Below are 13,180 nucleotides of genomic sequence, written 5' to 3'. Positions count from 1 at the left end.
TACTGCAGCAAGCCGCCAGGAGGCGCTCCAAATGTTTTGGTTTTACTGTTGTCATGTCGCCCATTTTTTATTTTAAAACAACGCACCTCGTCGCAAACAATCCCGGGAAATATCGCGACAACACGCTCTGGCTTCTGATTGGTTAAAGACTTCCAACGCTCGGTCACGTGGGCCAGGGATACTTGGCATTCTGGGACACAAACAGTGGTCGGTATGAATAGCTTTAACAGCGTCAACAGCAGTATCCACTGTGGGACGGGGAGGACGACTAGGGAAACAACACCCAACCGGCAGAGACAGAGCAAACTGGTTTTTCATATCCGACCTATGCATCCTGTTTGTCGCTGTGGTATCCGGTAAAAGCGGCGCTGAAGGCCCGCTGCGGTGGTTTAGTCTCTGAAATGCAACGTCGGACTTTATCCACGCAGCGAGCTAGTTAGCTAACGGGAGTAAGTTAGCCTTGCAGTGATTTATGCCTTTGTGTTACCAGTAGTTTGAGGAAATACCGGAGAAGGCTGAGATTCGTGCACAAGTTCTCTTCTTATCCTCTCAACCCTGTCCTCTCAGCTCACCTCTCTCCGGTTCTGACAGATGCCTCCATCCACTGACTCAACCTTGTCCGGAGCTGAGCGATGACAACTATGAATATGGCGAGTGTTTCAGACGGCGACTACAAAGCTGGCACTTTTAAGTCACTGCACTGGCTCGTTGCCCAGTTAGTGTACCCAAGATAAACACTTATAAATCGAACCATTCATGTAATGGCCAAGGAGAGTGACTTATTTCATCTCTGTGTCTCACTATGCCGTTGCCGTTGTTGCAGCAGAAAGTCTACTGCTGAAGACATCTTCTTAAAAGTTTTCTGTTGAACTGTCAGACATGGACCTGCGCTGGATTTAAAGACTGGAAACCTGAACATCACAGTTGTTACGATCTGAGCCCTGCTACTCTTCCCCAGAGCTTTTTAAGGGCCAACATGTCAACATCAGGGGCCACGACCGTGCATCTTTTCACGAAGCTTGTAAAGCATGCACTAGGCAAGACGCAGATCCAGCTGAACCGCTGGCTGCAGAGGACTGCCACAGATGAGAGTGACAAAATTGACATTCTAATATGCGGCGCATTTGATGAGCGAGGGGTCGGCTTGGGGAAGTCTGATGGTGACCCGGAGGTCATCACTGATGCAGGGGTGACAACCTTCACCAGCAGTGGAGAGTTCAGGCACCCATGCTGTATCACCACCTTTTGCTTCAAGAGTGCCCTGCTAGCATGCATCCTGACTGCTGTGTGCTTTTCCTCAGTTGCCCTGGTGCGCCAATACCTCAAGGACCTTCTGCTCTGGGTGGAGAGCTTGGATAGCCTCGTTGGAGCCTTGTTGTTTATAGTTGGTCTGATTATTGTGTCCTTCCCATGTGGATGGGGATATATTGTGCTCAATGTGGCAGCTGGCTACCTCTATGGCTTTGTGCTGGGCATGGGACTAGTTATGGTGGGAGTTTTAATAGGGACCTTTGTGGCACACCTGGTGTGCAAAAGATTATTGACTGACTGGGTGTTGAACAAAGTTGGGAACAGTGAACAGCTCAGTGCTGTCATACGAGTAGTGGAAGGAGGAAGTGGACTCAAAATTGTGGCCTTAGCAAGACTCACCCCCATACCATTTGGGCTCCAAAATGCAGTTTTCTCGGTGAGTATGAAAACAGTATTACCAGCTTTTCTTTTCATATTAAATTGACATTACAAAGTCATGTGATGGGCCCATTGTAAAGTCATGTGTTATAGTAGAGTGGTCACAGCAGGTGACCAGCCAGGAGTGGCAGTTCTTTACTGGAGGATGTTTCAACAACTCACTCACTGTGCTGACAATCAAACATGTGACCCTTATTTTATTTTAAAAGGGGATGATATTCTTACTGCAAGGTCAGCTAACACTCATGGGAAATCACAACTAGCCAGAATCCAGTCCAGAGCCCCCAGTAGTCTTTCCGTTGTGATGAACTATAGACAAAGTAGTTGACCTGTTCCTTCAGTATTTAGATCAGACCCTAGTCTTTTTTTCAGTAAAAAAAAAAAAATACAACCAGTCCGCAGAGAAAGAAATTCCTCATTCTTCTTGTACATAGATGAAACCCAGTCAATCAGTATCACTTTTAAAACCATATGTCAGGTTTTTAGTTTGAGCAGTGGTTTTTGTGAACATGTGGTGTTATTAACATTATGTAGACAATCAATCCTTTGATCAAGCCAACAAATGTCACATGACTAACATCACTAAGCAGTGTCACTATGTTGCTTTCAGCTGCATTCCTACATTAAACTTGAGGCCCCTGACCTTCTTAAATGGTATGGATAATTTATAGCTGCTGATTACCCTTCTCGGTCAACCCATTGATACACCCAATTGGTAAAAGTCAGTCTTATGGGGTCTAGCGACGAGTGTCAGCTGGGAGGCCATGACTTTGACTCACTCATTTCTGATATGCTTATTTTTTCCCCACCTAATTGCAGAGAACTTTACATTACATGTCACTCACATGTCTGAAAGCCACAGAAATGCTCAGATTAACCCTCCTGTTGTCCTCATATCCTCTATACACCCCGTGTCCTCCCGGTCAAAATGACCCGTCTTCACTAAATCCACAATAATATAAGCAGTTTATTCGATTTTTAAACACCAAATTTTATTTTGCTTGAAGAAACATTAACCACAAAACATGTAAATACTTGAGTTTTCCCTTTTCACCTGCATTTCTATAGTTTTAGAAACAAAACAAATATTCAAAAAGGAATATCGAATGCCTCTTAATTCATCGCAATGAGTTAGATTCTTCTGATTTTTTTGCCAGTGAACAATGTAAGAAAATATACAATCCAAAAAACAATATAACCCAACTAAACAACAATAATTCAACTAATTAGCACATGTAGGGCAGTATGCAAATGCACAGCTCTTGCAGATATATTTCTTACACCTACTGCACACAGTATGTGTTTTACAGTCCTTCTTTGGCGGGCAGAACTGACATCTCTTTCTTTTACTTGCCCCGGCTGGGGCAGTGGCTGTGGCAGCTGGATCCTCAGGTTGATCAGGGGTTCCTGCACTCTGTATAGCTTTGACAACTGCTGCAGAGGCTTCTGTGCGGGGGAAATGCTTCCTCCTTTCAATAAGTGGTGTTACAAGTGCCTTTCCTAACTGCTCCAGGAACACCCTCCTCTTGTTCTGCTTACGAGGCATCCAGGTTGGGTTGATCTCTCTCCAAATCACAAAGGCATTGTAAGAGGAAACATCAATGATGTTGTGGAAGATGACCAGGGGCCAGCGGGCAGTCATCCTTCTGCAGCTGTAGGTTCCAATCACCTTATCTAGATTGTCCACACCCCCTTTGTTACAGTTGTAGTCTAGGATGATGGATGGCTTCCTGTCCTCACGATCACTAATGCCAGCATCTGTGTGTAGTGTGCTCAGAAGTACTACATTCTTATTTTTCTTTGGGATGTAGGACACTAGGGTGGTGGTGGGTGTGAAGGCAAACTTGGATGAGAAGACCTCTCTCTCCTTTGTTGCAAGCAGTGCAGGTGGGAGCTCAGGCTTGTTCTTTCGAACTGTGCCAACCATGGTTATCTTCCTCTTCAGGAGCTGCTGTCCGAGTTCATAAGAGGTGAAAAAATTGTCACATGTCACATTGTGACCCCTCAGTCCCTCTGTCACATCAAGCACTACTCTCATCCCCTGGTTCTTCTCTGGACCTCCACTGGTCAGCTTCCCAGTGTAGACTTGCATCTTCCAAGCGTAGCTTGATTTGGCATCGCAAGCCACCCATGACTTGATCCCATATTTTGCTGGCTTGCTGGGCATATACTGGCGGAAAGGACAACGACCTTTGGACAGAGATTAGCATCAATAATTTGTATCTGAGTCACAGAAAACAGTCATATAATTCAATAGTGAAAATCACTTTTATTAGAAATATGAAAATAAATTACCTCTAAATGGAACCAGTTGCTCATCCACTGTTACATCAGGCCCTGGGTTGTAGAGGTAGGGCAGCCGCTCCACCCACTTATCCCAGACCTCTCTTATGGCTGCAAGTTTGTCTGTCACACGTCTCGCTGGTCTTGACTCGCGGTTATCAAAACGTAGCAGTCTTGAATAGGTGTGAAAGAGTTTGAGTGGCATTGTAGCTCGGAAAATTGGCCTTCCACTCTCTGCATCCCATAGACTGGCTGCAGCCTCACCTCGGGACCTGTAAACACCTGCTAAGATGAGCAGCCCTAAGTAGGCCCGCAGATCAGTCTCATCCATCTTTTTCCAGCTGTCTCCATTTTTGCGAAAACCCTCCAGATTTGTCATCTCCAGGATTATTTTTTTATTGGTGGTGTGATGAACAGGTAGAATGTAGAGACAATGTCATGGGCATGAGAAACAGCATATCTTGTGGGTCCTGGGGTCATCTTTATGACATTTTGTTCTGCCTCCCTGCCATGTTGGTCATATGCTTCCGAGAACCATGTTATTTTGCTGTTTTTTGAAAGGAAAGTCTCTCTTTCAGCTTCAGCATTTTCTTCTTCTTCTGAAGATGATTCATCATGCTCTGGGTTGTATTCCTCCCCATCTTCTTCTTCTGATACCACTTCCTCCTCTGAATCAGAGTTGTCTTGCTGGACATCTGAAAAAATCAGCTCCAGAGCCTTTTGGACGTTATAACGTGCACTCATGGCTTCAGCACAGAGAGATATGGGGGTAATGTCATCTGCAGCACCTTTATAACTTCTGGAAATCCACAGATCAAAGGCACTGTCCACGAGAACTCTTGTCTTATTTACGTCTGCTACTGATTGTTTACGTCTGCTACTGATTGATCTGAGGCAGAACTAAAACATTCTCACATTCTGTTGTGTGTAAATAACTCTGTGACTGTGATTTTAGTTGAATTTCACTGTTGGGTCATTTTGACCCGAAGACCACCTTTGTACCTTTTTTTGTACAGCATACATGATAGTGTGAACAAAGGCAACAATTCACTTTTTTTAAAGTTTGGGTCAATCTAGGAAAAGTCATAAAATTTCAAGTACAAAAATTATCATTAAGGTCATTTTTTGGGGTTTTTAAACACAGTAGCGGGTCATTTTGACCCGAGGACAACAGGAGGGTTAAATGCATAACTTCACCTATTTTTAAAGTTGCTCCATGGAAAAATATCTGGCTAGAGTAGAATGAAAATATGGTTGAGTGCAGAAACCAACAGAAGCACAAATATGCACAAGTGGCTGCAAACTGGGCAGCTTGAAAGGCATTTATAGCTTCTAGCATGAAGAAGTTGATGCACAGGCCTGAGGCAGGAAAGAAAAAGAGAAGATGACGTTAGTGTGTTTTGCAACCACAGTAATTATATAGTGTAAAATGACTAAGTTTGCTAGGGTGCCTGATTTACTCAGGCATTTCTCAGCTGAGAGAGATAACAGACATACCTTCCCCACAATAAACAGCACTTTGTGATCCCTATTTGAATTGTTAGTATAACAAATGTGATAGCAAATATTGACACATTGGAGAGTGGAGAGAAATTAGAAATAATTGAAACTAAGTGACTTATTTGTCATGTATTACAGATGTCTGTCATATTTCTGTAGATTATCCTCCACTGAGTTTTGATCCTCGCTCGACCAGTTATATTAGTGTGTTAAACTGTCCTTTGTTGCATATTACTCTACACCATGTTGTACTAAAGATATTAAGCTTATTTTGTTTTTATATATTTTAATTTAGGATCAAACACCTGAGTGCAACATTTATTCTCATGGACTTTGACATCCACATTGCATAAGTGCATCTGTTTAAATGACCCTTGCACCTTAACAGTGAGATGAGATCATGCCAGTAATCAGCTGAGTTGGTACAAGAGTCACTGCAGGCAGTGTTTGTGCTGCACTTGTACATTGACTGAGGCTGGCTGTTATTTGAGAAGCATCTCAAATTCAGATGCTTTGGCTGTGACATTAGAGTTGAGCTGTGAGCTTACAGTGACAGGCTGGTTTGGCGTAAGCACAAAACAGCTGGTGAGAGTTGATGTGCTCTTTAAAATCTGCAATGATCTTTTCAAAATTAATTTATTTGAATGGGAGATGACTAAGGATGAGTGTTGTTTCATTGTTATCACATTTGTCAGCTATGTTTTAAAAATTGAAGGTTACAGAAACCTGTTTTTGCACAAGTTGTTTTTTCTTTCCAGCTGTTGTGGTGTCTACCCTGGAATAACTACTTAAATTAAATGTAATCACCATGCTAGAGGTTAGACGCTGATTGTAAATGTTGACATTATTACTGTTTACTGTTTTAACACTGTGATCAGCAGTTCAACTGCTCATAGACTGTGTTAAGGAGGACATACTCTACAAGCACAGCAGATGGGTTTCCTTTGCCTGACTGACTTTAAACAGCTTCTCCTTCATTGGTTCATTCTTTGGGCTCCATGGTTGGGACATAGCTCTGTGTCCAAAGGTTGAAATGTCCCTTTCATGCAAGGAATGACTGATAAAGCATTAACAGTTGTCAGTACACGTACCCACTATGCAGAAAATGACGTGTCAAAGTCAAAAGGACAGGCTTTTTGCAATTGTGTTGCTCAACTGCTGCCACTGTCACCAGTGTTATTGGTTTCCCAAAATTGGTTTGTCAGGGGGCACATTATAGGGTATTGTTACAGGCTGGTGTGAATTGGGATCTGGAGGGGAAAGTAAACAAAAAAAGAAAGGCTACTTCGAAGTCCCACAAAGATGGGTCATATTTTGTGTCATGCCAGGTTTTATTTGTCATCTTTTTGCCCATTAGTTTCACGTTATGCTGCTTGTCTTTGAAGGTTTGTCTGTGTTTGGTTAATTGTCTATGACTATGACTTTTGAGATTGTGGATCCCTTAGATTTATTTTAGGTTTGAGTGCAAAGGTATTTTTGCTCTTCACAGCCCTGGAAAAATTAAAGTCAAGTTTCCAGACCGAGTCCCAGTTGCACATTTCTGTGGTGATGCAAGTTTGTGGAGAAAGATAGACTTGTAGACTTGTCACATACACCTCAGAGTGAAACTCTTTTGTTCCAGATGGAAAAGTGAATGTCAGATTAGATTCTTCACCTGGGAGTTAAGACCCTTCCAGAAGCAGGCTAATAGGCTGAATCTCACACACCACCTGCCATTTTCACTTCTCTTTCCGGGAGAGATTTCAAACTCTGCTCAGGTTCTCGGAGTATACCTTGTGATTCACCTCGATTCATTGTTAAGCCGAGCTAATGGTGTATCTTTATGATCGTAGTCTCAGCAATAAAAATTAAACTAGCCATGGGTGGCTACTTCTAGGCTTGTACTGCCTCACCATGGAATTACATATTGTCTACTCTGCCCTTGGTAAGCACTTTCTGTGGGTGAGGCTACATTTCACCATGCCCATCGCTTGTTTCTGCTGAAGTGGACTGTGCTACATTATAGCGGGTAACCTAAAACGACACTGAGACTGCAGGATTTAGCAAAACAATGGGGAGAGCACAGGAAAAATGTTGTGAATCCTTTGAGGACGCAGTGGATGTATTCAGCTCCCCGCCTTTATTTTATTACACTTAACACTGCTCACTAGCTTGGCTCCATCCCTCTTCTTCTGATTAGGCAATTGGGGAATTCATCATGTGATTTATAGGACCCTAACTACAAAGAATATGTTTGTGCCACCATCAATATCACCAGATTAAACCCTGTGTGTGTGCAGAGACAAATGAAAACAGTATCACAGTAGCATCCTGATATTTACTATGTAGTCAATATACCCTACTTACTGCTTTGTTCACAAGCCCAATGTTAGACCTGCACTGCTGCTGCTCTGAATAAATCAGGTCAGACATAGAATGGGGCTTTTCAGTTGAATTTATAGATTGTTTTGATATACAGCCTTGCCAAAGCAAGTATGTGGTTCAGTGGAAATTCCCTGCACTATTATAAAAATACCAATGACTAGCCCTTCCCTGGTCATATATATAAAACAGCTGCATGCAGTAGATGCTTGGGTGGGAAAGGACTTCAGAGGACTGCACAACTGATGGCTGAGAGAAAGAGACTGCATTCTTTTTCTTCTGTAGCTCTCATGTCTCAGAGATCAGCTGCAGGCTTTTTGACTGTGTTGACACATGGTGTGGACACATCAGTGCTAATCTTTCAAGGAGGAATGGCGGTTACGTGATGGCACAGAGGGAAGAATACATAGCGAAATATTCCAAGGAAAAACAACAACAGTACCCTTATTAACCAGGATTTGATAAGGTCTGTTTTTTTACGCTGTGTATCCCAGAGTCTTATCAGTCTTTAGCGTGATAACTGGAGAGAGTTTAGGATTTATCACTGCAATAAGACACTCGGACTGGATCTCACATAAATGTTTTCGAGCCCTGATAACATTTTGGCACAGGCAGCATCTTGCAGCAACACGCAATAGCCACTATCAGACAGTCAGTGCAGTCACAGTGCACACAGTTCCAAGGTCACATCCTCACACAGCCAGCACAGACACACATCGGCTTATGTCATCATTTAATCAAGGGATCAAGGGTGACAGCAACAGAGACACAAGTGCAACACAGACACTTGTTTATATTTAGGTTGTTGTACCCAGCTATGAAATATGACACCGAGTATGTGTGATAATATGTCCAACATAGTTACACTTGATAGTTCTTGGAATTTGTTCACCAGCACAACCAGAATGATAGAAATTGAATTTTCCAAAAGAGGAATTTGTTGCAACTTCTCTTAAATGTAACATTCTATTATAACTCAGTTGGGAACTCAAGTGAAGTCACCTGGAGAATATTTGTGTTCGAGCCTGAAGACACATGATTCACTTGTGAATTCACTTGTGAATCATGTGTCAACTGGTGTGAAATCATTTGACCAGGACTTATGAAAGGCTTGTTCTGACATTCTTCATCTCGGTTTGAGATTCTGTGATGGATAGATTGCACTACTGTAAGCAGGTCAGTGCTAATGTCCAATGGAAGTGACTTTATATATAAGACTAATATAATAATGACTGTGAATGAAAAGTTTTTTTTTTCAATTTCTAGATCACAGATGTGTCCTTGCCAAACTACCTGGTGGCCTCCTCTGTGGGTCTGTTGCCCACACAGCTTCTTAACTCCTACCTGGGCACCACGCTTCGCACCATGGAGGATGTCATTGCTGAGCAAAGTGTCAGCGGCTACTTTGTTTTCAGCCTGCAGGTGAGCTGATGCTGGTAATACTTTAAATATGTAGACAGAGTTTCTGAAGCACACTTTTGCTTTGTAATAGCCTTGGTGTGAAGGGGTTAATAACTTCACCAGGTACCTCTGGAGCATTGAAATGACAACAGGGCAAACAAACTTTCCATAGACTCATCTCAGGTGGCTTCGAGCACACAGACACAAGAGACTACAGACTAGTTCTGAGAATAGCAGGATAATTTCATTGCTTCAGACAATAGTGGCAGTGCAAATGACGCCAGGCATGTGGAGACAGCAGGGGACACTCCTTTTCAGAGAACAGCAGAAGGAAAACTACCATTTATTGAAGTGACAGCTCTGAACCACACCCTCAAAATTCTTTGAAATATTCTCTGTTAGTGGATAAATGTTGTTTTTTTTCTTTGTAGTTTATATTCATATATATCCAGCCTGTGAAAATGTTTACTAATGCAGGACCTGAGACACCTGCCTCTCTTTCAAGTCTTCACTTACATAATTGTCTGAGTATAAAGGTTTACACACATATATACATGCATACATACATGCTTCAGGTTCAGAAAGGGTCAGTTGATTGGTAGAAATGACAGTGCCAAACTAAAGCTTCATTATGACAGACATGAATAAATGATTGTGAAGTTTTACCACTGATTTGTTGTCCTCTCCTGTGTTACAGATCATCATCAGCATTGGCCTGATGTTTTACGTTGTACATCGCGCCCAAGTGGAACTCAATGCAGCCATTGCTGCTTGCCAAATGGAGCTAAAGTCATCTCACATGAACGGTTCCTCCACCAATCACAGCAGCTTCACCTACTGCAGCAAGAGAGCCACAGCTGGCAGTGGGAACTGCATCAACGTGGTGTGACCTCAGCTTGGTCACTCGATTGTAGGACTGCACAGTTTTGGGGAACCAGCTGAGTGTTGGATGGTGTTCAAACACATGCCAGTGGCATGATAAATAATTTCCACCTATCCATGTGAAAAAGCCTTTAGTCGGTACGACGTGTTAGATGTGTGGGACCAGGCACCTTTGAAGAAATGGTGCTGATGAAGAGGGTTCAGCAGTACATTCGCTTTTTTCTTTTTTTATTCTGGTACTTGTTAACTCTGTTACAGGAGGTGTTAGGATGATAAGAAACGGTGTAGTGAGTGAATCTTTTAAAACAATGCTAGGCTTTAACTGCCTGCTAACATGAATGTGCAATCTGGAGCTTTCTAGAGAACCAAGAAATAGATTTTCCATTTCAATGTCAAAGGAATGCCAACCTATGCACCTTTCTTTCATGCTTTGTTTTTATTTCAGGTTACCTTCTGTTTGTCTTACATCCAGTGCTCATTCACAATATAAGGGCATTATTAATATTTCTGAATGATTTGGTTTTTCAGTCCAGTTCAGTTTTTGAGTGTCTTATTTTTGGACTGTGGGGAGAGCGGAAAAAGCTCTCAGTGAGCATCTCGGTGTGTGTGTGTGTGTATGTGTGTGTGTAACTCTCCTGGCTTATGACCACGTCAGCTGAATCAGCCTCGTCTGCCCAGAGATCATTTTAGCGCTTCTGCAGTTTTGATGAGAGCAGCTGGAGAGGAGATTCACAGCAGGAAACTCAGGAATGTTTCTGCCAGGACAGGTTTTTTAATAGTGGTCTGCTCCTTGTCGTTCTGCTGCAAGAACGAAACTGAGATGTCAAGTTTTCCTGTAAATGTTTAGCATTCATTTAAATCCTTTATTTGGCAGGGAGATTATTCTTTAGGTATTAATGCATAGTTTATTTTGTTTAAAAAGGTAGTTTGTGACAAGTCAGTGCAATACATCAAGCAACAAAATGGCATGAATGTCATATTTCTGTGCTGAAACCAAACTAATCAGAAATGTTCTCGTGCATACAAAAATAACACAAGTCTGTGTTTTATTTACTTACATTATAGATGAGTAAGCTAGATGAAATAAAGAGGCTTTTATTTTTATGTGCCATAATTTAGAGATGACAGACTTTACCTGTGAACGGTTTGTGCATTTTTAGCTCTTACATCAACAAAGCTTTCTTGCTGTAGGTTCTTTTGCACAGACGTTATTTTCTCACAGATAAACGAGGAAGTGGGTTTGATTGGTCAAGAGTAGAACCGGGTGAGTCTCAAAAGCCGACAATCAAACACTACACGGACACTTAAGTGATGAATGTGATACTACTTTTTATTTCTACATTTATTGTGATGCTGCTCCTCAGACTGGATGAGGATTAATAAGGGCTCCTACAGTGTATGATCCATTGTTGTGTCCCTGTAATTGTTCACAAAAGCCTGTTTTGTAATGCTGGCACAAGTTTTATTTTTATTTTTTTTCATTTTGTACTACTTTTTTTTTCTTCTAAAAGCCAGAATCAGTCTTCATCCAAACACATTCCATGCTGTCAGACTTCTCTGACAAGCCGTACAGTTATTTCCATGCTAAATGTTGGTTTAATGGCCCCTTTCCTGTTTGAAATTAGCAATAATATTTGACAGTCAAAAGCAAAAAAATAAGTCCTACCAGTAAGTATTTAGCCAAGATCTGTTTGTAAAACCTTAAGGGGGTGGGGGGTTGTCGATGTATATTTTGCTGTTGGATTGAGTCATCTTTTCCCAGATTTGGACTTTGTGTTACAGTGTTCAAACCTGCCTTTTACCTCCCGCTGCCTCTGACGGACACTTCTGTGCTGCCTGTGATGTAAAGGACATGTCACGAGATACACGACATCTGTGGCCAGAACACAGCTTGCTCAGTTTTGTAGCACTTGTTTTGGAGAGTCCCTGAAACTGTGGCATGAACATCTTTTCCAGTTTCTTACATAAATTGAAAGTTTACGTGATAAGTCTAGACAAAAAAAAGAACAAAGCCTTGCTGTTCCTATAAAATTATAAGATCATGTCACCTGACAGAGATTCTCTAAAAGCAAAGTGACTCAAGAACCTGGAAGAAGAAGTGGGCGTTTATACATTCTTTAATGCAAAAATCTGGATTGGCCACCATGGACACCCGTCATAAAATCAGTCAGCCTCTCAACTAGGACTCTGTGTTGTGGAAACATGAGCAGATTTACAATAAAGGCTTTGGTTCTTCCTAGGTGGGCTCTACTTTACTTAGATATAGTTATGCAACAACTGATTCCTAAGGGAAGTATATTTCATAGACACCCATATAAGACCTAGGTCTGGGATGTAACTGCACACCTGAGCTGTTATGGAGAAAAGCAGTGTGAGAATGTTAAAGGGTCAAGTTATAGGTCATGTTTGGTGCTATGAAATGCAATACTTCCCATTCTATATCAAGTGCATTACACATATACTGTATTTTGTAATACAGATAATTTTACAGTGTATAAATATTATTTATCACTGTACAATGCTTGTTCAGTGTTATTTATGAAAGAAATAAACCTGTCAGACTTTGTTACAACTTTTTGATCAGTGATTTTATCTTTAACACAGACTTTTTTCCCAGACATAAATGATCATCATGGAAGTGTGAATAACATTTTAAAATGTGTTTTTGTAAAAAAAAATAAAAGAACCTTTGGTCACCTGGCAGTATAAAACGTTGCTAGAATCAGCTCTACCTTACAGCTACAGTCTTAAAGTGCTGCTTGCATGCATTAATAATAATCAGTTCTTATAAAAAATGCATCATCCAGTTCTTTCAGCTATGACCTGGAAGGAAACAAAGTCAGGCCCCCAGCCTCTGCTGCAGTGTCCAGATACTTAAACCATTTGATATAAACAGTTAATCCACTTCGCCTGTAGACCACTCCTGTTTGTTTTAGAAGTGACAGCTTGTATTATGTTATGTAATCACATCTGTCCTTGTGTGCCTTTCTGTCAGCCTTTAGTATTTTGTTATTGAATTAATATCAGTGGGGAAACTTGCACTTCTCAACTAAAATGTGAATTT

The 13,180-nt window shown here is 41.5% G+C and overlaps 1 protein-coding gene and 1 pseudogene across 1 annotated transcript; one reads left to right on the top strand and one right to left on the bottom strand.

Moving 5' to 3' along the window:
- Window positions 1-202: 202 nt before the first annotated feature.
- tmem64 (transmembrane protein 64) lies at window positions 203-12,688 on the top strand. Its single transcript, XM_028400695.1, has 3 exons — window positions 203-1,687; window positions 9,100-9,255; window positions 9,932-12,688. Exons 1-3 carry the CDS (start codon window positions 977-979, stop codon window positions 10,121-10,123), a joined length of 1,059 nt encoding a protein of 352 aa, XP_028256496.1. The 5' UTR covers window positions 203-976; the 3' UTR covers window positions 10,124-12,688.
- On the bottom strand, window positions 2,575-5,133 carry LOC114432593 (piggyBac transposable element-derived protein 4-like; annotated as a pseudogene).
- Window positions 12,689-13,180: the final 492 nt, after the last annotated feature.

Source organism: Parambassis ranga, chromosome 2 (genome assembly GCF_900634625.1).
Source record: "Parambassis ranga chromosome 2, fParRan2.1, whole genome shotgun sequence".
NCBI lineage: Eukaryota > Metazoa > Chordata > Actinopteri > Ambassidae > Parambassis > Parambassis ranga.
Note: the sequence above shows the minus strand (reverse complement) of the source record. Positions and strands in the feature narration are given on the sequence as shown.